General features: G+C 45.3%; 1 protein-coding gene across 1 annotated transcript in view; it reads left to right on the top strand.

Moving 5' to 3' along the window:
- The window catches only part of TMEM163 (transmembrane protein 163), a 256,319-nt gene that overhangs the window by 202,169 nt on the left and 32,978 nt on the right, over window positions 1-21,172 (top strand). The window contains exon 5 of the mRNA XM_059927621.1: window positions 7,785-7,881. Coding sequence (XP_059783604.1) covers window positions 7,785-7,881 — 97 coding nt within the window. The remainder of the gene's footprint in view (window positions 1-7,784; window positions 7,882-21,172) is intronic.

The following is a 21,172-nucleotide window of genomic DNA, read 5'->3' on the forward strand; positions in this document are numbered from 1 at the left end:
TTCCCATCCCAGATTTGTGCTCTCGGGAGGCTGGGAATAGATTTTGTTTGCCTTAGCCTTGGCGTGTAGACCTTGAAATGTGAATGAATGCAGTTAGCCTGCTGGAGCAGTAGATGTGCTGTGACTGGTTGACATTAGATGAGAACAAGAGTGAGACTTGAAATGTAAACCTGGGAGCTGGGGGTTTACTGGAGGGAGGGAAATGATACGCTGATTGAAGAGAGGTACCAAAGGCATGATGCCCCTTTGCAAGGTTTCCTAGAGCAGTTCCTGCTGGCCTACTTTATAAACTTACCTGGTTGAGATGAGCAGCTTCTGGGTCTCTCTCTTTGTCTCTCTCTCTCTCTATCTATCTATACAAATTTATATATTTAAAAAATTTAAAGTTCTGGGTGAACTTCTATATTTTCAACCCAACCATTAGAGCTCCACTGTCCAATATGGCAGTCACTAACCACATGTGGTCACTTAAACTTTAATTAATTAAAATTAAATAAATTAAAATTTTAATTAATTTAAAAAGTAGTTAAAATGAAAACTTCATTTCCTCAGTTGTATTAGGCACCTTTGAAGTGCTCAGTAGCCACATATGGCTAGTGGCTACCGCCTTGGACAGCACAGAATGGAACACCTCCATCATCACAGAAAATTGTATTGGATTGCGCTGCTCTAGAATCTAATCCTTTAACAAATTCCCCCATGTTGACTTTTGTCCCTAAAGTTGAAGCCAGGAAGAAAGTTCTGTCTAAATGAGATTTCACTTGGATGGGATTAGTCATCTTGTGTATTGTTAGGTGTAAAAGCAAAGGGCCATTTGTTGAGTAAGGAGAGGTTCTTAGTGGTTTACATGTTGAGGAGATGGACAGTCTAACCATGGACAGGGTTTGACCCCGTGCCTGGAGAGCTCTGGTTGAGTGACGGTCCCTGGTCCAAGCCATCCTCCCCCTCACCACATCCTGTTCACAAAGCAGCAGGTGGATGAGGTTGAAGCTAAAGAGAGAAGAGAGAGACTTCCCTGGTGGTCCACTGGGTAAGCCTCCGCGGTCCCAGTGCAGGGGGCCCGGGTTCGAACCCTGGTCGGGGAACTAGATCCCGTGTGCATGCCGCAACTAAAGATCCCACGTGCTGCAACAAGGATCCCGCATGCCGCAACTAAGACCCGGCACAGCCTAAATAAATAAGTAAATAAATACTTTTTAAAAATCGAGAGAGAAGAGAGATGGGGATGTGGGTGGAGAGAGGAGATGGAGTCTTAGAGCCTGGGCGGGTCAAGTAGGTAAGATGAGTAGGAACGGGAAGAGGAGGGGCGGGAAGTCCTGAGGTGGGAGAGGAGGTGGCTGGTGGTAATTAGTGAAGGAGCAGGGAGTCTTGAATAAAATGGTGGCTGTTTGGCATGGCGGTTACAGAGAAGGAGAAATGGCTCACGGCACGCTTGGCACCCTGTCTCCTTCCCTTTATCCTGCCTCCTAGCTGGTTTTGTTCGTGGCTTTATTTAAAATGGCAGACTATGTGGAGTGAAAGAGGACTAGCTAGAACAAACAGCATCAGAAATCGTGCACCCCTAAGTACTATGTGTACTCGCCGCTTGACTGTCTTTCATTTTTCATTATTTCACATTTGACTGGACGACAACCCAGATTACACGTGCTTTGGAGACTATGGTGACAGATGATAAATAAAACATTACACTTTAAGCTGTAGATTGAATTGGTTAAGTGCCAGAGCTATTGTGTCTTAGGTCTTTTGTAAATTAGGGGATGGTTAGAAGAAGCTTCTTTTTGGAAAATAATTTAGAATGGGTATGATAAGATCCAGGCTTTATTCATGTGAACCACAGGCCTTTAAACCTGCAGTTGACCAGGGGCCAAACTTCCAACCTTCTCTCCTTTGGATGTGAGAGTGTCTGCCAACAGGTTTTGCCCTTACAACTTCAGAGGCAAAAATTAATGCTGACTGCAGGGTGATTCGTAGATTTACAATGCTGAACACTGAGAACTTGGCAGTCTTTTGGAGAAGAAAAAAAATGTGCTAGTGACTTTAACCATTTCTTTGGATTTTACTAGTCTTCTTTTAGATATTAAATGTGTCTTTGGCAAGACTAATACTACCGTGGTTCTCAAACTTCAGTGAGCGTCAGAAGGACATATTAAAACATTGCTGGGTCCCATCTGCAGAGTTTCTGATTCAGTGTGTCTGGGGTGGCCTCTGACATTTTCCTTTCTAACAAGTCCCCAGGTGATGTGGACATTGCTAGTTCATGGACCACGCTTTGACAACCACTGGTCCTGTGGGAATTTAAATGCAGCTTCAGTCTGGGTTGGTTGGGAGATTGTGTTGAAAGGGGGCGGTAGTTCATTTGCCTCTTTCTTTTTTTTTTAATTAAATTTTATTTTTTTATTTTTTATTTTTTAAATTTTTATTTGAGTATAATGTAGTTGATTTACAATGTTGTGTTAGTTTCAGGTATACAGCAAAGTGAATCGGTTATACATATACATATATCCACTCTTTTTTTAGATTCTTTTCCCATATAGGCCATTACAGACTATTGAGTAGAGTTCTCTGTGCTACACAGTAGGTCCTTATTAGTTATCTATTTTCTTTTTTTTTTTTGGCTGTGTTGGGTCTTTGTTGCTGCACTCAAGCTTTCTCTAGTTGTGGCGAGCTGGGGCTACTCTTCATTGAGGTGTGCGGGCTTCTCATTGTGGTGGCTTCTCTTGTTGGGGAGCACGAGGTCTAGGCATGTGGGCTTCAGTAGTTGCAGCACGTGGGCTCAGTGGTTGTGGCTCATAGGCTCTAGAGCACAGGCTCAGTAGTTGTGGCGCACAGGCTTAGTTGCTCCGTGGCATGTGGGGTCTTCCCGGACCAGGGCTCGAACCCGTGTCCCCTGCATTGGCAGGCAGATTCTTAACCGCTGCGCCACCAGGGAAGTTCTAGTTTTCTGTTTGTTTGTTTGTTTTTGTTTTTTTTAAACTTTGAAATAACTGGTTTTATTTATTTTAATTTTGATCATGTTTTTTTTTTTTTAAACATCTTTATTGGAGTATAATTTCTCTGTTTTATATATAGTAGTGTGTATATGTCAATCCCAATCTCCCAATTTATCCCTCCTCCCAAAGTTTTTTTTTTTTTTTAACTGAAGTATAGTTGATTTACAATATTGTGTTTGTTTCAGATGTACAGCATAGTGAATTGGGTTTTTTTTTTTTTTTTTGGTAGATTATGTTCCATTAAAGGTTATTACAAGATATTGGGTATAATTCCCTGTGCTATACAGTAAATCCTTGCTGTTTATCTATTTTACATATAGTTGTTTGTATCTAGGAAAGGGAAAATCACAATAGGAAAGGCAAATATCTGGTAAGGATTGGAGATCTCTTAATAAGCCAGTGCGTGGATTAAAAAAACAATCCAAAAAACAGATTGTAAAAGCCATCATTTGCCTCTTTCTGAATCAGTGTTTTCCTGCTGTGGGATTTGGGCTGGAGGGAGGAGAAGTCTGCCTTCACTGCGGTGACCTGGCTCTGCGGGCACACTGCCCTCTTCATGTGCCAGGCTAGCCTCTCCAGGTGACGGCCAAGGTGCGCTGATGGACCAATTCCCCTCCCCCTCTCTCCCCCGGCCCCCCGTCCGTCTCCCCCCAAACCAGGAAACAGCCCACACTTGCCGATTCAGAAGCCGCCATATTTGCAGTATTTGCTCCTGACCCAAATCTTCCCTGCATCCCGGAGACGACTGCAGCCCCAGGGCAGTGGTGGGGTGAGGATGTCACGTGAATGGCCAGAGCCTTCGGGTGGCTGGACACTGGGAGGGCGGCAGGAGACCCGGCTTTTATTTCTGGGTGGACTTCAAACTTCTGCGGTGACTTGGGGCAAGCCTCCCAAATCCTCAACTTTCCCATTTCGACTCCTTGTGTTTACGAAACACAACTCTCGCCACCCCCCAGCTCCCAATCCATAAAATAACAGAAAAACCAAAACCCAGGTCTGGTGAGTGGCCACCGGGGCATTTATGAGCCGATGTGCACCTCAGCACCTGAGGAGAAAGCTGCTGTGTAAACACAATATATTATTAATAACACGTTAAAAAATAGCATCACACCCTCTGCTCATAATAGCTGCTTTCAGCTCTGGGGGAGCTCTGACACACAGGCTTCCAGCAGTGCTGATGGAAGGGTGACTGTGGGCTTTTGAATTTGCAACACATTTAGAAGAAGATGAAGATAGGTTTTTGAAACATTTTGAGCATATTCATAGGTATATTTGTGAAGAAAATATGACGACAGATCTGTAAAATTCAACGTGAATAAACCAAATCATCCATTTCTTTGGATTTTTTCATTACATTTCAGAGTTGTTTTACAGTGTGGGCTATTCCATAGGCATTTTGGCTCAAGTGTTAGGAGTCCCTTTCCTCTTCCCAAGCCCACTGGTAGGCGGGTGATGCCCCTTTAAACTCTAGGGGGGGGGGAACTTACAAGTCAGCTAGTGATTACGTAATCAGTTAATGATTACATCCACTCTACAGATGCATGAAGGGGCAGCTGTTGCGTGCTGCTGTAGATACTGAGATATAAAAATATGGTTCTCGCCCTTAAGGGATTGGTAGGTAGTTTTGATTAAAAATGTATAAGCAAGATATTATGTAAGGAGACCACTGCATACCTGTCTCCTTAACAAAATCCATCAAAATCCAAATCCACCTTTTGTGCATTATCAAGGTATGCCTGCAGTGATCAGGAGAAACAGAGAGTCCTGTAGCGTCGCTATTCCCTGTCAGGAAGCAGCTCAGACATCTGTGTCTGTCCCCCTAAGAGGATTATGGAGATGGAGGCTTCTTGGGGATGTGGTGATAAATTGTAGAAGGTCTAGCACCCAAGTGGTGGTTGCGCTATTCACGTCTCAGGGAGAAAGGGCTGATCAAGTAACAGATGTACTGCAGGTCTCTGAGGGACCATTAGACCCTTCCTTCCTCAGCACCTGGGGTGAGTGCTCCCTCTGTCCAGAGAGTGATGGATTTTTACCCCACAGTGGAAGCTCCCTAAGGACATGGCCTCCCCTGGGTCTAGTCCTGGGTGAGACATTCTTCAGGGAATTGCCTGGGGAGCTTTTACTTTTTTTAAATTGAAGTAGAGTTGATTTACAATGTTGTGTTAGTTTCAGGTGTACAGCTAAGAGATTCAGATACACACACACACACACACACACACACACACGTACATATGCATATATATAATATTCTTTTTCAGATTCTTTTCCCTTATAGGTTATTATAAAATATTGAGTATAGTTCCCTGTGCTATATAGTAGGTCCTTGCTGGTTATCTATTTTTATATATAATAGTGTGTGTATGTTAATTCTAAACTCCTAATTTATCCCTCCCCATCCCTTTCCCCTTTGGTAACCATAAGTTTGTCTTCTATGTCTGTGGGTCTAGTTCTGTTTCTGGGGAGCTTTTAAACAAATACAGATGCCTGGGTTCACCCCCAGAGATTCTGATGAAATTGACCCAAGGAGCTGTCCTTGGGCCACTGTTCCAAAAAATTCCCCAGTGGAGTGTAAGTTGCCGTTGGGGCTGAGAAGCTAAGTCGGGGGTTGAATTTATCTGAAAGGATGAATCAGAGAGCGTCTCTGCTAGTCACTCAGGAGCTTTTTGAATGGAGGCCTGACTTTTAGGCTCTTTTCCTGAAATGGCACCTCTCACGGTCCCATTTGCTTGAAGAAATGGTTGCTTCAAGTGCCAGGCACAGCGGGCCCATAGCCATCTTCCCTGTGGCACAGCTGGGCCTCGGGCCAGTTGCTTTGGGAGCTTTGATTCCCCCAAGCCCTGGGATCCCTGGTCCTGCCCCAGTATCTCATCAGTTAAAGGGCCCTCCAGTAAGCCACCTCATCCTGCATGACTGTCCTCTCGGCTGTGGCCCCTCTGCCCCCAGCACCCTGCCAGGACTGTGGTGACCAGGCCCGGCACATTGCCTGCGTTAGCCTTCTTCGCTCCTGCTGCTGCGTCCCTGTGTGCTTTGGGCCTGCTTTATCTTTTTCCCCCGTGAGTGCATGTTTTTCCCCTGGCTCCTTATGGGGATGTATGGCACCCAGGAGAGATTATCCTTTTGGTTTACAGGGCCAGGATTTCCTTTTGCTCAAGCCTGTACCAAGAGCCCCAGCCTGTGCGTTACGTTTCCTACATCTCTATGTTCTTTTGTGTTTCACCCCAGCCCGCAATGATCCTTTCTTTCTGTCTCTGTGTTTTTGAAAGAATAAAACCTACACCTAACGTGTTAATTAGAAGCCTACTGAGTAGACCGCAAGCAGCCTGTTTACATGCTTATTTCTGACCTTTAGGTTTGGGGTTGGCTAGGATTACTACGTAGGTGCCACTTTGGGCCATTCCGTTAGTGCAGAGAAGGGAATCCAAGGTGGGTAATGAAAAATGATTTTATCTGTTAGCCGGGGAAGAGGGCTGAGAAGGCTGCCAAATGATGGTGACCTCATGTTGGGACAGGAATGATCTAGGGCTGACTGCAGTCATTCTTGTATTTGTTTCTCTTTTCTCTCTCTTTTCCTTTTCGTTTGGTATTTTGACCATTGTATTACTATCATCATTTCCTCAGGCTTACTTTCATTTTCTGTCTGTCTTTCTCCTGTGCGTTGTGTCTGCGTTGCCAGAGAGAGCTGATGCATCCCGAGCCCGTAGACGTCCTCCCAGCTCCCACCCCCAACCCTTGTCTCGGTGTCCTCTGGCTTTACCCTTGGCCTCATCCCTAACTCGCTCCTCCTCCCCCGTGCCGGCTGTCTTGGCTGACCTCATCCTTCCTTCTCTCCTCTCGTTTCTTTTAAAAGAATCGCTCCATCCTGCCATGAATACTCTTCTTTTGTCGTTACCAAATTATTTCTTCTTTTTATCTTTGGGAAAATCCAAAGGTGTCTATCCTGTCATATCATCAAGAGACATCCAGGGTGGGCTTTTCAGTTACTTTGCTTAAGCCAACATTAATGGGTAACTTTTTTGTGCTCTGTGCAATTACCTCATTTCATCTTCAGGTAGGAAATAGTATTCCCATTTGACAGGTGAGGAAAATGAGGCTAAAAGAAGTTTGGTAGCTTGACCAAGATCAACCAACAGGTTAAATGGTAGAGCTTGGGATGTCTCGTGCCAGAGCCTCCACTCTCTTTTTTAAAAATTTATTTTACTGAAGTATAGTTGATTTTCAATGTTGTTAATATCTGCTATACAGCAAAGTGATTCAGTTATATATAAAATTTTTCATATTACTTTCCATTAAGGATTATCCCAGGATATTGAATATGGTTCCGTGTGCTCTACAGTAGGACCTGGTTGTTTATCCATTCTGTATTATAATAGTTTGCATCTGCTAATCCCACACTCCCAATCCATCCCTCCCCCACCCCCTCCAAAGCCTCCACTCTTTGCTATTAAACTCTGCACCCTCCAGCTGGAGGAGGAGTGAAATATTGTGTTGCCAGGCAAGGGGGAAGGATTTCATGGCCTTGAAGACCCTCCCACACCAGCATTCGTGGGATGCTGTGAGGTCTTGTACCATGGTGGGCCCCTTTCCCACGGGACTGATTTTGGTGATACATCTCTGAACTGTATTCTTCTGGAGAGGATTCTGTATCAGTTCTGAGACTAGGGGTGGTCATGGTGGGAGTGTGGCGAATTACGGTGGATCCCAGTGCCTCGGGCTGTGTCACTGTCACTGTCATTGTGTAAATCAACAGGGTGGAGTTCTCCCAGTAAAGAGTCCCAATGTTCTGTTTCTTTGCAGAGCCTGTGTCATCTTGGGGGTGATATTCCTTCTGTCATCCGTATGCATAGTGGTCAAAGCCATCCATGACCTCTCGACTAAGCTGCTCCCGGAAGTGGTAAGGTTCTTCTTTTGTCTTAAGATTCTTTCCTGACCGTACCAGCCTCCTGTGTTACCTCCCACCCCAGATGTACTGGGGGAAGTTGGGCAGGTGGAGAGAAAACATACAATATTTAGGAGTTCAGAAGAACTCACTGTAGAATGTGAATGACTTGGTGGAGAGAAGCACTGGGCAAGATAAAAAGGCAGTTGAGCTGGTACTGGGTTGTGTGTCCCTCTTCTTAGATCTTTTGACTACTTTTAAAGTCTTTTATGTTAAGAGAAATGGAGTGATTTTTATATAGCAGAGCGATCCGATCTGTGTTGTTCCCATCTGTTGTTCTGTGTCCATTCAATCACTATTATAATAAGACTTATTTTTTTCCTTTGTACCTCAATTCAGTATATAAATCTGTTCACATTAGGCTTTCTGACACAACTGACATTCAGATGCAAAAACTGGGGGACACAATTTCATATTAAAGTGTGTTTTTGACTGCCTTGTTTTCTGGGTGAGAGGCACCCAGATTCTTTTTTTTGGCACTCTGATTCTTTTTTTTTCCCCCGCCCCTTATGAATGCTGTGATAAGGAATATTTTTACACTCTCCTATCAGGCTACCTTCATGTTAGAAGGCAGCTGATTTACCTACCAGGAGATTAAGATGCTGCCATTACAATGCTTCACTGTACAGACATACCTCAGAGATATCGTGGGTTCGGTGCCAGATCACCGCAGTACAGCAAATAATGCAATAAAGCAAATCCCACAGATTTTTTGGTTTCCCAGTGCACGTAGAAGTTATGTTTACACTATGCTGTAGTCTATTAAGTACTCAATAGCATTATGTCTAAAAAAAAAAAGTACATACCTTGATTAAAAAATACTTTATTGAAAAAAACATGAACTATCATCTGAGCCTTCAGCAAGTCTTAATCTTTCTGCAATAGTAACAAAGATCACTCATTACATATCACCATAACAAGTATAACAATCATGAAAAAGTTTGAAATATTGCAAGAATTAACAAAATGTGACACAGGGACACGAAATGAGGAAATGCTGTTGGAAAAATGGTGCCGATAGACTTGCTCAACACAGGGTTGCCACAAACTTTCAATTTGTAAAAAAAAAAAAAAAAATGGAATGAAATGAAGTGTACCTGTATGTAAGTTGCATAGTGATGTAATACAAAATTATGGGCTCTTCTTTTAGGATGTGATTTGGTTTGAGCTGGGCTATGTGCACCATCTTATAAAAGGGCTAAATTATGAGACCTTTAATTTCACTTTTAGAAAAATACATGTTAATCTTTTGGGAGTAACGTATTGCATTTGTGTGTGTGCGTGTGTGTGTGTAGGGAAGATGAAAATGAAGTGGGGCATTGCACTGCATTTAGTAGAGCTATTAAGGTGACTGCTCTAAGTTGTACTGTATGCCCACCCCCGCCAACTTGAAACAGACATTAGAGCCATTCCTTTAGTAACTCCCGTGGACGTTAACCATTATTTATCATCGCAGCTGGCAAGGAACATGTTCTCTAATATCTCCACGACACGGAGGAAAGACAGAGAGCAGGGTAGGAGTGTACCTACCTATGGATTTGGTCTTCTTCAGCAGAGCTAGCTCAAACAAACAATCCCATGTCTTATACTCCGTGTGCTTCCTCTCACATTGTGCTTGTCTCACCTTGATCTTCCTGGTTGCCTGGGATCCTGGACTTTTCCATCCTTTTCCTCCATCAGACTGGCTACCCTGTGTTCCATGCCATCAGAATCAGAAGCTTAGGTAAAATGTAGACATAGAAGTATTAAGCGCTATTGATTAAGATGTCAGTCAGATAACATCTTTGCATTTTATAAGGGATGGAAATCTGACTCCACTCTAAGAAATGTTTATTGGTGGGAATTTTCAGCCCTGGGCTAGTTGATGCATTCATTTATTTAGACATTAAAAGTTAATGTGTAGCACGGCTCACTTGATGTGGAATAGGTAGCTGCGCTCATGGACCCTTGTTCGTGGCCCTCCTTGTTCTTGTCTTGAAAGTGGAACCATTTTTAACTGGGAACAGTCTTATATCTTACAGTGCATACACTCTTAAGGGAAGAAGCTCACCAAGTTAAGTTCCACATCAAGGTATAATGTCTGATGCCCACCCTGGCTGGGACGGGAGAGGGTGAAGAGCTCCGTGATTGTACCGAGACTGGCCCTGTCCCGGGAGGGCTCACACCCACTGCATCTTTTATTAGTCCTGGTGTGCGATTTAAAAATCACACCTGTTTATGGTCATCTCATCAGAACTCTAAGGAAAGATGTAAGGTGGTTTGTTGTTTTGTTTTATTTTGTTTGTTAAGCCTTCAGAGTTACAGAAAGGTAACAAAGGCCTGTGATCTCCTGTTTCCAGAGGGGAGGGCTTCTGATCAGCTGAGTGGCACATGGGGCCAGGTGTTATCTGACAGCATTTCAATCCCGAGTCTTTGGGTTCCTACTCTCTGCTCTAGAAGTTTGGGGAGCCCAAACCCCTGGCCTGCAGTCATTCAAGATGAGCGTCCGTCCACAATGTCTCATCTGAATTAGCAGCCACAAACTCAGATGCTCACAGAAGCCAGTCCCGAAAACAGGAGAAACTGCCTGGGTCTGTGGCATCCAGACAGTGTGTGCGCAGAGGAAGGGTCGGCCCCTTAGCAGAATTGCCATGGAAACCTATGTTTAATGTGAAATAAATGGGCAACTAATTAAATTTTGGGAACCCTGGTTGGGAGTCAGTTTCCCGCAGGCCAAATACAGCCCGTGCCTCTTGGCTGCTCCTGGCCTGTGGCGGTAGAAACCAGGGAGACTGGTGTTTATGGCCTTGATGTTCTGAATTTTAGGTCCAAGTTACAGATTCACTCTTGCCCTCATCTGCAGAATTGCCTTTTGATATATGATTTCCATCAAGTTGTTACTGTGGGTTTGTCTGAAGCAGTGTTTTCCCTGCCCCAGGTCCATCCTGCTCCCACCCTTCGCCCCGGCGGCTTTCTTTTTTCTTTTTCTTTTTCTTTTTTTTTAAAGGTTTTATTATATTTTATTTTTGGCTGCGTTGGGTCTCTTTTACTGCACGCGGGCTTTCTCTAGTTGTGGCGAGTGAGGACTGCTCTTTGTTGCGGTGCGCGGGCTTCTCATTGCAGTGGCTTCTCTTGTTGTGGAGCACGGGCTCTAGGTGCACGGGCTTCAGTAGTTGTGGCGCGTGGGCTCACTAGTTGTGGCTCATGGGCTCTAGAGCGCAGGCTCAGTAGTTGTGGCGCACAGGCTTAGTTGCTCCGCGGCATGTGGGATCTTCCCGGACCAGGGCTCGAACTCGTGTCCCCTGCATTGGCAGGCGGATTCTTAACCACTGCACCACCAGGGAAGTGTCCTCGGCAACTTTCTTTTTAATGTCACCTGCACAATTCTCAGAGTGTGAGTAATTGTAAGAATGGGTGAGTTTTGAATAAGAAAGCTATGCCATTAGGAATTTCCCACCTGTGAAGTCAGCTGGCTCTGAGCCGTCATGTCGCCTGCCCCTCAGTGGCCTCATGCTGGAGGAGTCTGGCCAGCTATGCTCTCAGGGGACCCCCAGACAGGAGTCTGCAGCGTCTGCTGTGAGGGCTTCAGGAGCAAATGGCTTAAATCTGCTCCCTCGCGACCTGCATGGGGTCGTGTAGGATCATTGATAAAACAGATTCCAAAAGAACCTTCTCAGAAACTCTGCATGAACTACGGTTCTAGAAGTTGGGGAGCATGGGTGGTGCCACAGATGCGGTGGTGATAGTCTGGCCTTATGTCTGGGGCTGCTTTGAAAGGAGTATCATCGTCTTGCTGTTTTTACACCTGCCACAGCCTGCTTTGGTAGGCGGGGACAGGTGGTATGCTTCTCTGTTATGGTGGCATATGGGGGCTCGGAAAGCTGAAGTGATCTTCCCGAGGTCATCGGCTGGCTGGTGGCAGCACCTGGATTTGAGCCCTTGTCTCCCCATCTGGGGCTGTCCTGGCTCCTGGTAACTGTGAGCTTACATGTTCCTGCTGTTCATTGGCTTTTCAGGTCCGGGACTTCTGTCTTCTTTCTTCTTCTTCTTTTTTTTTTAAAATTAATTAATTAATTAATTTATTTATTTTAGTTATTTTTGGCTGTGTTGGGTCTTCGTCGCTGCGCGTGGGCTTTCTCTAGTTGCGGCGAGCAGGGGCTACTCTTTGTTGCAGTGTGCGGGCTTCTCATTGCAGTGGCTTCTCTTGTTGTGGAGCACGGGCTCTAGGCACGTGGGCTTCAGTAGTTACAGTGCGTGGGCTCAGTAGTTGTGGCTCGTGGGCTCTAGAGCGCAGGCTCAGTAGTTGTGGCGCACGGGCTTAGCTGCTCCGTGGCATGTGGGATCTTCCCGGACCAGGGCTTGAACCCTTGTCCCCTGCATTGGCAGGCGGATTCTCAACCACTGAGCCACCAGGGAAGCCCTGTCTTCTTTCTTCTTCTTCTTCTTTTTTAATTTGTTTTTTTGTTTTGTTTTTCCTTTTCTGTCTTCTTATCTTCAGATTGGGGTGCCCAGACCCCCGGCTGGTCCCATCCCTGGCTTTTCTGGCTTCCACTGCTGCCCTCACCATGCGGGCCCCCTGCACCCTGTGCCGCTGACCAGGGTGTGCTCCCCTTACTTTGTCTCTTGAAAAGCCTGCAGGCAGGTGAACCAAGAAGCAATGGAGAAGTAGGCCAAGTATGAATTGAGGGGACTCAGGGGTTACATGGAATCCCGCGGAAGAAGGTGCTTTAGGGAAGCTGCTTAGCGTGTGGGAGGGATGTGGGCGTGGCGGGGGCTGAGCTCTCGGAGGTGTGACCACGCCCCCACGCCCTCCCCGCCCCTCGTACCCACGTGACCGCCGCAGGCAAGTCGCTCCATCCCCCTGCCCTGGGCTTCCTAATACGCACAGTGGGGACAGTACTTCCGTCAGAGGTTTATGGTATGGCTCAAGTGAGCCGTTTGTTTAAGATAATCGTCATGAGAAGACAGTGCTGCCATGGCGGCTGCTGCTCTTAACCGTCTGATGTTTAATGTTTCTGACCTGCTCATCAAAGTTCCAACTTGTGGCCTGCGTTCATTTCAGACGGGCCCCTCCATCCCTCTTTCGGGCCTCCTGGTCCCCCTCCCTCTGGCTGGCTGGAACTAGTGCTGTTCTCTCTCTGGCTTCAGCTTGCAGTAGCCGACTCTGGGCCACTCCGTTTCGGGGAAACGGCGCGCTGTCGGAAGGCTTGTCCTCTAAGCCTAACTCACCGCTCATTGGCCGTGTGGCTTCCAGCAGATTGTGTTTCCCCTCTGTGTTTCCTCTTTGTAAATGGGCGCCATGCCCCCTACTCCACAACAGAAGTTGTGAGAATTAAATGATGTGATGAACGTGCAAAGGCTCTGTCAACCGTCGTGTACTTTACAAAAGAAGAAAGTATAGTTTCTGATCCCAGAGCCCGAGAGGTCCCGTCCTTTCCCACGTGCTTTCTCTCTGTGTCCTGTTGTGTTCGACCAGCTCATTAGCTCCTCTGTTAGTAGACTGTGACTTCTTTACCTTGAGCTCTTAACCAGTGTCTGGGTCTAACCTCCTTAAGTCATGTGCACTAATAGTGATAACAATTATAATTAAAATCATGCATGGTTCCCGATTGGCAGTGAATAACCTATGGCCACATGCTGATAATAATCACAGTTGCTACCATGTGAATGCCTCCTGATCCCTGCACCCCCTGTCTAGGCACTGGGGATTCAAAGTCAACCAGCACCAACGGCTAAAGTTTTTCATTTCCCTGCAAAGTCCTTGACTTCTCATAGGAGCTGGCTTTTGCTCCCAGGGATCTCACAGCTGGGGAGAGACCCAGAAACCGATACATTTGGTTCGGGTGATGAGGGTTGTGGTAGAGACGATCGCATGAGAACAGAGAAGACTTTCATATCAAGCCTGGCATGGGGGAGGCGTGTTGGGGCCTTCCTGGAGGAGCGCTCCCTCCACGTGACATCCGGAGGATGAGTGGGCAGGGGGTGGTGGGGGGAACCCGGGGAGGAGGGGGCTCTCGAGGACAGAGGAGCTACAGGAGCCGTGGGGTCCTTGTGAGCCTGTTTTGTTTTTCGTGCCTTTGTTCTCTGTTGACACCAGCATGTCTGGGTAAGAGGAAGGAATAGAGAGAGAAAAACGTAAGGGAGAAGGAGGCAAAAGGAAGAAAGGAAAAATAGCTCTGTGTTGTGGGTCAGGAGTGACGGCTCAACATCATTTTTATTCTTCTTCCTTGAGTAGCGAGGTTGCCTTCAGACTTCCCCTTGTCTCTCTCCCTGCTAAGTTCTTCCCTGAGATTCCATCCCACCCACCAGAACAAGGGGGCTTCCACCAATAAAAGGGAGCCCCTCACAATTGCTCGTTTTCTTTCAGGCCCCCAGTCATGAGCTCTGTTTCATTTCCAGTCCTCGTGGGACATGAAGGTGGCTTCTGGCGGGGTGGTTGCCTGCTTTCATGGGTGCATGTCTTCACACAATGTTGCTGCGAGTCTCCTGTGCTCCAAGGGTGGGCTGGCTCTGCAGAGCTGGGGGAGGTCAGTGGTGTTCCTGCAAGAGCCTCCAATGAGATCCCACTGTTAGGAGCAAAGCTAGAGAGAAAACTCTTGTAACAGATATTTCAGGGTAATACTCACAAGTCCACAGCCGAGAACTTTCCCTCAGGATCTTCCTACGGAAGTGACGACGATTCTTGGATTTGTAGACTTTTGTGTTTGCCAAGTGTTTAGTGTTCAGTCTCTCTTGTAGGTGGGTAGGAGTTACTTATGTTCTTTAGCTGCTTCTTATCTGGCCCTTGGTGCGTCTTTACCTTGTGGAGAAGATGGGGACGGCCCAGCCTGCCCCATCCCCACACCCCTGTTTTCAGTACAGGGGACCATTTGCCCCTCCCTTTCATCCTTCCCTCTCACTCAGGGCCTCTCCTTCCCACAGTTAACCCTCTGAGCTCCCTTCTTGCCCACCTCCTTGGAAATCTCGCCTCTACCCTCATTCCTTCTCTTTCTGTTACCTTCCGTCACTCCCTGCCTGCCACCTCCTCCTCAGGCGTTTCCCTTCAAGTCCTTCCTTCCCCCCCTTTAGTCTCTGCTGCTCTCAAAGATGCTTATCCCTTCCTTCCCATTCCTCTTGTCACCTCAGGTTCAAAGCTTGCCTTCCCTCAGCCTGCCCCAGTGGTCTTTCAGGTCCATTCTGCATGGCATCCCTTTGGAGGTAGGAGCTGGTTAACAGGAGGACCTGATGGAGGATGTTGGGGCCAGCAGTGAAGGTTAGGGGCTGGGTGAGCAGTTTCACCGAGATGCTACCCACCCAGTCAGCTCGTCAGCCTCAGATATTCTGAGGCAAGTGCCTCATCCATGGGAGCGAGATTCTCAAGGCTCTTGTACTGAGTGCTCTGAGGCAGTGTCACCTTGTGGTTAAAGACGTTGGAGCTGAAGTCAGGGAGACAGCGCCCAACTCTTACCCCTTCCTAACTAGAGGAAATTACAGCACGTGGCTCAGCCTTCTCTGCCTCAGCCTCTTTGTTTGTAAAATGGAAATAATAAGAAGACAATCTTAACAGTCTTCTCTGTAAGATTGTTAACAAACAGAATAAAAAGATGCAGGTGATGTGCTTAGTGCATAACTGTTGAATGAATGCTGGCTAATGCTATTGTTGTTGGACCAGAGAAGAAATTTCTAAGGAAGTTGGTGGACCTTCTGATGCCTTTAGTTCTGGAAGCTTAGGCTGTATTGAACCATCCAGGAAATGCCTTCAAGGAACCTATTTTCAGCTCAGGTTGGGTAATGCTGTGGACGCCTTCTTGTGCAATAACCTATAATTCCTGGATCCGCCATCAGCGATAGATTCGTCTTCCCATATGACACGCTCTCGAGCATAACTCTGAATTTAATTTGGGAGTCGCATTGACAAATACTTTAAAAACAAACAGCTGCACACAGTCAAGTTCCTCACCATCAATCCGCCCTGCCAACATCTCCCCAGCACTGCACAAAGAAAGGCAGAAATTCCTGCTGTTAGACCATCAGTGGTGTCCCACTCTTGTTACTTTAGACAGAATAATTCCATCACTGCAGCAAGACTGACCTCTTCATTCATCCTAAAGCCACAGGCCTACCGGCTTCTAAACAGAAGAGAACTGAGCACGGATCAGAGTGGGTTATTATTGGCTCAAGTGAGCTCAAGGAGAATAGAGCCCAGAAATAGATGCATACATATCTGGTCAACTGGCTTTCAACGAAGGTGCCAGGGCAATTCAATGGAGGAAAGAAAAGTCTCTTTTCCACAAATGGTGCTGGAGCAACTGGAAAGCTTTATGGACAAAAATGGACATTCACCTTTATACAAAAATTACCTCAAAATGGATCATAAACCTCAATGTAAAATCTAAACCCCTAAAACTTCTAAAGGAAAACAAAAGAGAAAATCTTTGCAATGTTGGGATAGGCGAAGTGTCTTAGATATGGCACTAAAAGCTTGAACCATAACATAAAAAAAAAAAATAGAAAATTGGACTTCATTAAAGTAAAAAGCCTTTGCTCTTCCAAGACACCAATAAGAAAATGACAAGACCGCACAGACAACACACACAGATCAGACAAAAGACTTGCCTCCAGAATGTATAAAGAACAGTTTAATAAGAAGACAAACAATCCAATAAGAGAATAGGCATAAGATTTACCAGACAATTCCCAAAAGAACAGATAAATGAATAGCCAATAAGCACGTGAAAAATTGCTCAACATTATTAGTCACCAAGGAATTACAAATTAAAACCACCATAAGATACCACTACATACCCATTTGAATGTCTAAAATTGAAAAAACAAAAGTACGTGGAGCGTCTAGGGCTCACATACATTGATGATTAGAGAGTAAAATGGTTCATCTACTTTAGAAAAGAGTTCAGAGGTTCGTTAAAAAGTTAAACATCTGGGCTTCCCTGGTGGCGCAGTGGTTGAGAATCTGCCTGCCAATTCAGGGGACACGGGTTCGAGCCCTTGTCTGGGAAGATCCCACATGCCGTGGAGCAACTAGCCCCGTGAGCCACAACTACTGAGCCTGCGCATCTGGAGCCTGTGCTCCGCAACAAGAGAGGCCGTGACAGTGAGAGGCCCGCGCACCGCGATGAAGAGTGGCCCCCACTTGCCGCAACTAGAGAGAAAGCCCTCACACAGAAACGAAGACCCAACACAGCCAAAAATAAATAAATTAATTAATTAAAAAAAAAAGTTAAACATCTGTCTACCATATGACCTAGCCATTCCAGGACCAGGTATTTACCCAAGAGAAATGAACATATACATATGTGCAAAGACCCTTACACAAACGTTTATTGCATTTTTATTTCTAATATCAAAAACTGGAAAGAATCCAAATGTCTATCAATAGGTGAAATTGTGGTACATCCATACAATGGAATACTACTCAGCCATAAAAAAGCACCACTGACTCATGCAACAACATGGATGAAACTCAGAATAATTAAGGTGGGTTCCAGACGCAAAGCAAAAGGAAACATATACTAGGGACTTCCCTGGTGGCACAGTGGTTAAGAATCCGCCTGCCAATGCAGGGGATGCGAGTTCAAGCCCTGGTCCGGGAGGGTCCCACATGCTGTGGAGCAACTAAGCCCGTGCGCCACAACCACTGAGCCTGAGCTCTAGAGCCCACGAGCCACAACTACTGAGCCTGCACGCCTAGAGCTGGTGTTCCACAACAAGAGAAGCCAGTGCAATGAGAAACCTGCGCACCACAACAAAGAGTAGCCCCTGTTCTCCACAACTAGAGAAATGAAGACCCAAAGCAGCCAAAAATAAATAAATAAATAAATAAATAAATTTTAAAAAAAGCTATGTGCAAACACATAGCTTTTTTTAAAAAAAAGAAGGAAATATATAATATGCGGGCATATCTTGGAGATGTTGTGGATTTGGCTCCAGACCATCACAATATAGAGAATATCTCAATAAAGTGAGGCATGTAGATTTGTAGGTTTCCCAGTACATAGAAAAGTTACATTTATAGTATACTGTAGTAAGTGTGCAGTAACATTGTATCTAAAAAAGCAATGTATATACCTTCATTTTTAAAAATACTTTATTGCTGAAAATACTAACCATCATCTTGAGTCTTCATCGAGTTGTGGGTAACATCAAAGATCACTGTTCACAGATCACCACAGCAAATATAATTATAACGAAAAAGTTTGAAATAGAGTGAGAATTACCGAAATGTGACAGAGAGACACAGAGTGAGCAAACGCTATTGGAAAATGGCACTGATAGACCTGCTCGATGCAGGGTTGCCACAAACCTTCAATTTATAGAAAATACAGTATCTGTGAAGCACAGTAAAAGGAGGTATGCCTGTATCATTCCACTTACATAAAATTTTAGGTGCAATCTAGTCTCTAGTGACAGAAGGCAGATAGTGGTTGCCAGAGGATGTGGTGTTAGAGGCGGGGGAGGGATTATTAAAGAGTCACAAGGAAACTATTGAGGGTGATGGAAATATCCTCTCGCTTTTGGTGGTGGTTTCATAGGCATAAAAAAAGTCAACACTGGGACTTTCATGGTGGTCCAGTGGGTAAGGCTCCATGATCCCAATGCAGGGGACCCAGGTTCAATCCCCGGTTGGGGAACTAGATCCTGCATGCATGTCACAACTAAGAGTCTGCATGCCGCAACTGAGAGCCTGCATGCTGCGACTAAGAAAGGATCCCACGTGCTGCAACTAAGACCTGGAGGAGCCTAAAGAAATAAATAAATAGTAAAAAAAATATATATATATATATTAATGCTGATTAAGCTGTCTACTTTAAATATGTACAGTTCAAGTATCAATACATCCAGATGCTATGCTTGGCCACAAATGACCTCACATTGCTACACCAGATAGGAATCCTGCTCAGATCTATTATAATAGGATAAATATTTTAAGATGCTGTGAAGTGAGGGTTTAGTTTTCTCAGTGTAACCCACACATTCAGTACCTGAGATGTGGACAGTACTGCTAAAAGTTATACTATAGTCAATAACATGAAGAAAAAGTGTATGATAAGAGGGGAAAGTGTAAATAGGCTAAATATGACAGCTGTCATCAGAGGTACATAGTAAGAGGAGCTTTTGCTGAAATATGACTGATCTCATGCAGTTGCCAGAAACACCCCTGAAGTGCCTGCTGGTGGCTCTGCCTCTTGAGAGTATTAACCGTTTTAAACCTGAAAGTGTGGGTGGTCTGTCCTTTCAGTTCCTTGCATACAGTATGATTTGTTTGTCAGTTCAGGTGTTACCTGGGAAATTGCTCTGAAGGGGCTCTGATTGGTTCTCCTTTCCTTGCTGTGTAAGCCTAGGATTTTAATCAGAATATGATATGTCTGTGATCGGTCTGCCATGTTGCTCTATTTCTATCATGCCTCTTTGTGTTTTCTGCTTCAAAAAAGGGCTATTATTTAGCTTGAGGCTCATTAGACCTTCGCAGTATTTCCGAAATAGGCAGAGACGTCAGACCCACTGCCATTTTATAACAAGGAAACAAAACCTCAGATAGAAAAATAAAATAACTGTATAAGATCCACTGTCAGAGAAACCCATGGCAAATGGAACCAGGTCCTTGACTGGTCAAGAGGGCTCCTTCTGTTCCATGGATTGTCTCCTGAAGTACCACAGGGTTTGAGACCCAAAAGTCAGCTTTTAAGAAAAACTAATGCAACTGGTTCAGTTTCCAAGATGAGAAAATATAGCCCAGAGACTTATTCTCACAGAAGATTCTGAATTAAACTCCACATCTAGCATTTCCCACACTCAACTCAATGGGCGTGAACTCCTCTGCCCACCCCTGACATCTTCCCTGTGGCCTTGAAGATTCCAGCATGACACCTGCTACCAAAAACCTGTCTTAGGGGGCTGCTGGGTTATGGTACCAAAACTGGAGAAGAGAAAGGAAGGCAGGGAGAGAGGGAAACGTGCTCATTCCTCTCTATGTCCTAGGAACGTCTGTGTATTTAAAGATATGGGTGTTTATCAAAGATGGGCGTTGCTGGGTCAAGGTCGAATATGCTGCTATTCAAATGTGTCTATTCTTGACCTTGGGAAACTTATTTAATGTCTTGGTATGAGAATGAGAGAATTTATCGCTCTAACTTAGCACTTTTTTCTCTCTGTGAGGTTTTGAGAGCTTTATTATCTTTGGAAGGAAGAAAGCAGTATTTTTTTTTCAAAAGGTGTTTGTTTAACATTTTAAGGTAGTTATTTTTTTCATTCACTTCCCTAAGTATAACATGGACAACAGTCCTCATAACATTTCTGTTCTTCTGTTTGTTGTTTAGCTAATGGAGAGAACCATACTGAATGCCTTTTTATTTCTCAAGCGTTGACTGAAGTACACCTGTGTATCTGGTGCACACAGTACATCCTAGTACAGCAGAGCGTTTCGGACTAAGTTGCTTCAGTGATGAGAGCTCCTCCTGTAAATTACTTGTGCTCCATTCCCCTATCACAGGAGCGGTGCTAGTACTTTGCAATAGTCTGCCTGTGACTAGAATGTGAGTATTTGGTGACAAAACCATACGTGTTACTGGATTGTTAGGGAAACAGATGATACTGGGAAATAGTTGGGGGCGCACTGGGTAAAAATTCTTATTTCTTAAGTAATCCTATGGAAGTGGGCTCTCTTATCATCCGAGCCTACATGGACTCAATATAGGTATCTTTACCCTAAAGCACTTTCCGAACAGAGGTAGAACACGAGAGCTAGGCTGACTGTGGGCGCTCGTGAAGGTCAGCTGCTTTAGGAGGGACCCTGGACTTTCTCCTTTATTTTCTGTGTGGTGGCTTTTCGAAGAGGGAGGGTATATGCGGAGAGGGTTATAAGAGGAAACAGCTGAGTTAAAGCTCTCACTGTTGAGAGCTGTGGTTGTCCACGATTCCCCCCTCCTGCTAGTGAGAAACAGCATTGGTGAAAGTTAGTGTTGCACAAGGTCTGCCTGCTGTCCTCCTATTGTAACTAACCCCCTCCTCATCCCCACCCGAATCCCATCTAGAATAGCCCCAATGCCACCCAGACCCAATATAGGTGCCCGTCCTCTGTGCTCCCATGGCACCTCCTGCTGACTGCTGGTCACACCGCAGTGTAATTTCCTGTCTACTCGTCTCCCTGAGTAGACTGTAGACTGTTTGAGGACTTAGCCTTGCTGTTCTCCCAGCACCTAAGAGGGTTTGGCATGTAGCAGAAACTCAATAAATGTGTTGCATGCATGAGGCCATTGGCCCTACCAGGTGA

This window comes from Balaenoptera ricei, chromosome 7, assembly GCF_028023285.1.
Source record: "Balaenoptera ricei isolate mBalRic1 chromosome 7, mBalRic1.hap2, whole genome shotgun sequence".
Classification (NCBI taxonomy): Eukaryota; Metazoa; Chordata; class Mammalia; order Artiodactyla; family Balaenopteridae; genus Balaenoptera; species Balaenoptera ricei.